At 48.1% G+C, this 2588-nt stretch overlaps 1 protein-coding gene across 1 annotated transcript in view; it reads left to right on the top strand.

Moving 5' to 3' along the window:
• The window catches only part of LOC119428115 (zeta-sarcoglycan), a 59454-nt gene extending 57212 nt beyond the window's left edge, over nt 1–2242 (top strand). Inside the window, exon 8 of the mRNA XM_037696129.1 lies at nt 1852–2242. Coding sequence (XP_037552057.1) covers nt 1852–2043 — 192 coding nt within the window. The 3' untranslated portion in view covers nt 2044–2242. The remainder of the gene's footprint in view (nt 1–1851) is intronic.
• Nucleotides 2243–2588: the final 346 nt, after the last annotated feature.

Genomic DNA, 2588 nt, shown 5'->3' on the forward strand with positions numbered 1-2588 from the left:
GTGCTGCTTGTGGGACTGAGTTTGTTGTGGCTCCTCGGACTGATGAAGTCCTTTGGATGAAGGACGAAACGTCTCAACAAAAGAATAAAAAAAAAACATCCAGATGACCTGACAGTTGGATTTCTTACCTGGATCATTGAACATGAACTTTGAAATTCTCTGGGTGTTTAGCCACACCAAATGTTAGCTAAACGTCTGTAAAATGACTGAATTATAATGATTTTTGTCTTTTTATTGTCGGCTGTGGCAGACATCTTCAGTTGGATCCACTCCAACAGTTATCCATCTGTAGAAGAACAAAGAGTTATTACTTTGAGGTCGTTTTTGTTTTGGTAACTAACGCCACACAGACACAGGTAGAATCTAAGAGCGGCTTGTTTTTGCGGTCGCATCGTAAGTTTGTTTCGTGAAAAGGCTTTCAGATTTACAACGTAGCATCCAAATACACTTCAGGACCAGAATGCTGAGCAAAATCTGTGGCGCCGACCAAACAGCGTGACAGCATAAATACTAAAACGCACAGTGGTGGTGAGCTGATGGTTTGGGCTTAACATGGAAATCTTCGTCATTGAATTGGGTCTGATTCAGTGGTAGACTCGCGTCTTAGCGTTCTGCAGAAGCCTGTTAATCACACATTGATTCAAACCAGGCATGTTGGAGCTGAGGAGCACCTAAAACATGCAGGACGGTGGCCCTCGAGGGTCAGGACTCTTATAGATGTGTGCGGCGCTTCCTGCTCGTGATACGCATCGTAACGTCAGTGTCTACAGGGGAGTTAAAGGATTTCAGCAGCTGGGATGTTTCGGTCAAGAGCAGAGCTGCTGTACTCCACCTGTCTGTCACACCTTCACGAGGATGTCTCTGTCATCTATCAGGTCCAGTTGGTACAGTAGTCCCTCGATTATCTCAAGGGTTACGTTACTAAATTTTACTCACCAGCTCTACAGAGCAACATCTCAGCTCTGGTCCAGCTCGGTTCCATTTCCGCAGACCTACCCTGCCACTTCTGGTCGACTCTCTGGCTTGGGGTGGTCCCAGTGGGCTCTGGAGAGAACGCCAAGCCTCTGGCAGCACATCCCCACTTGAAAGTCCTCGTGGGCCGGCGAGCGGCACTCAGATTCACCGATGAGTCTGGAGGTCTGGTTCTTCTCCGGTTCTGGTCAGTTCTGTGCAGCCCTTGAGCATCAAAACACATTTTGGAGGGAGCCAGACTTTCGGATGACCAGCACGGGACCAGACGGTGGTCCGATTGAGTCCAAATCTGGATGGAGGAAGTCCCGCTGGGCTCCAGAGAGAACGCCGGACCTCCAGCGGTGCCTCCCCGCTTGAAAGTCCTCGTGGACCGGCAGGTGGCACTCAGATTCACCGATGAGTCTGGAGGTCCGGTTCCCGGTCAGCTCCATACAGCTCTTTGCATCCGCTAGGCGCCAAAGTCACCGTACGAATATAAATGGAACTTTTTCCATATCGGATCAAAACTTTTCCTCCATTTCTTAGAAGGCAACAGGGCTTCCACTGTTGGCTTCTGGGAAATGTAGGTTTTTTTTTTGTTTTGTTTTTTTGTGGCGATACAGTATTGGCTTATTGGGAGAAAACTATAAAATGGCGGCACCTGTCCGAGGTATTTTATTTTTTGTTAACGTTATTGTATCCCGTACCGTCCCAGTCACGTGAGTAATATTAAAGTTGACACTGGTGTGTCGTGTAAAATCTTTGAAAAACCATGAAAGAACAAGTCCGTGAAAGTCGAAGCACAAAGTAGCGAGGGAATACTGTGCATCACTTCAGGGCACCTCTGATCTGTTTGGACCACTTCCAGCATCTCCCTGATGTTTTTATTTCCCCCTTCAGATCCTTCTGGATGCAAACAGCGTTCAGATCGGAAGCCTCCCTCTTGGCATCTACGCCCCGTCGACCAGTCAGGCCCTCCAGGACCAGGCCGCGTACGAGGTGTGCGTCTGCCCCAGTGGCAAGATCTACCTCTCTCCTGCCGAGAGCGTCTCCTCCTGCCAGGCCATGAGCAACATCTGCCTGTGGAGCTGACGTGGGCGCAGAGCAAGGACACCTGGAATATATCGGGTCTGCCATCTGAGATAGGAGCCAAATGCGAACGCACCGACGGCGCTCCGACTCCGACACAGAAGCGGATTAATGGAGGCCACGGCTCGACCGTCTGAAGATGAAATCGTTCCCTGACATCAGGAATATCTACAGGACAACTTCCACCACCTTCAAAAATCAGAGGACACAACTTTTTATTTTTCTACTTTTAGGTTGACTCCAAACAGCTGACGCAGCCGTTTTACAACAATAAGAAAAGAAAAAGTCGATGTGCCTTCAGCTTGAAAACGTGTTTTCGCTGTAACCGTATAAAAAGCAAGCACAAAACAAAGGCTTCTTTGTTTCAAATCTGATGTGTCAGCAATATTAAACATGTCCAGTCGCACGTTTTCCTTGAAGTTCGTGTGAAAAGACCCGACATCTTATGGAAAGTGCTGGTTTGAAGTGGCCAATGCTTTGCAGCTCAAGGTAACTAATGTACACAAAAACTGACTCGGGTCAAAGTAAGTTCAGCTCCTGTTCTGAAT

Source organism: Nematolebias whitei, chromosome 1 (genome assembly GCF_014905685.2).
Source record: "Nematolebias whitei isolate Nwh7 chromosome 1, NemWhi1, whole genome shotgun sequence".
NCBI lineage: Eukaryota > Metazoa > Chordata > Actinopteri > Cyprinodontiformes > Rivulidae > Nematolebias > Nematolebias whitei.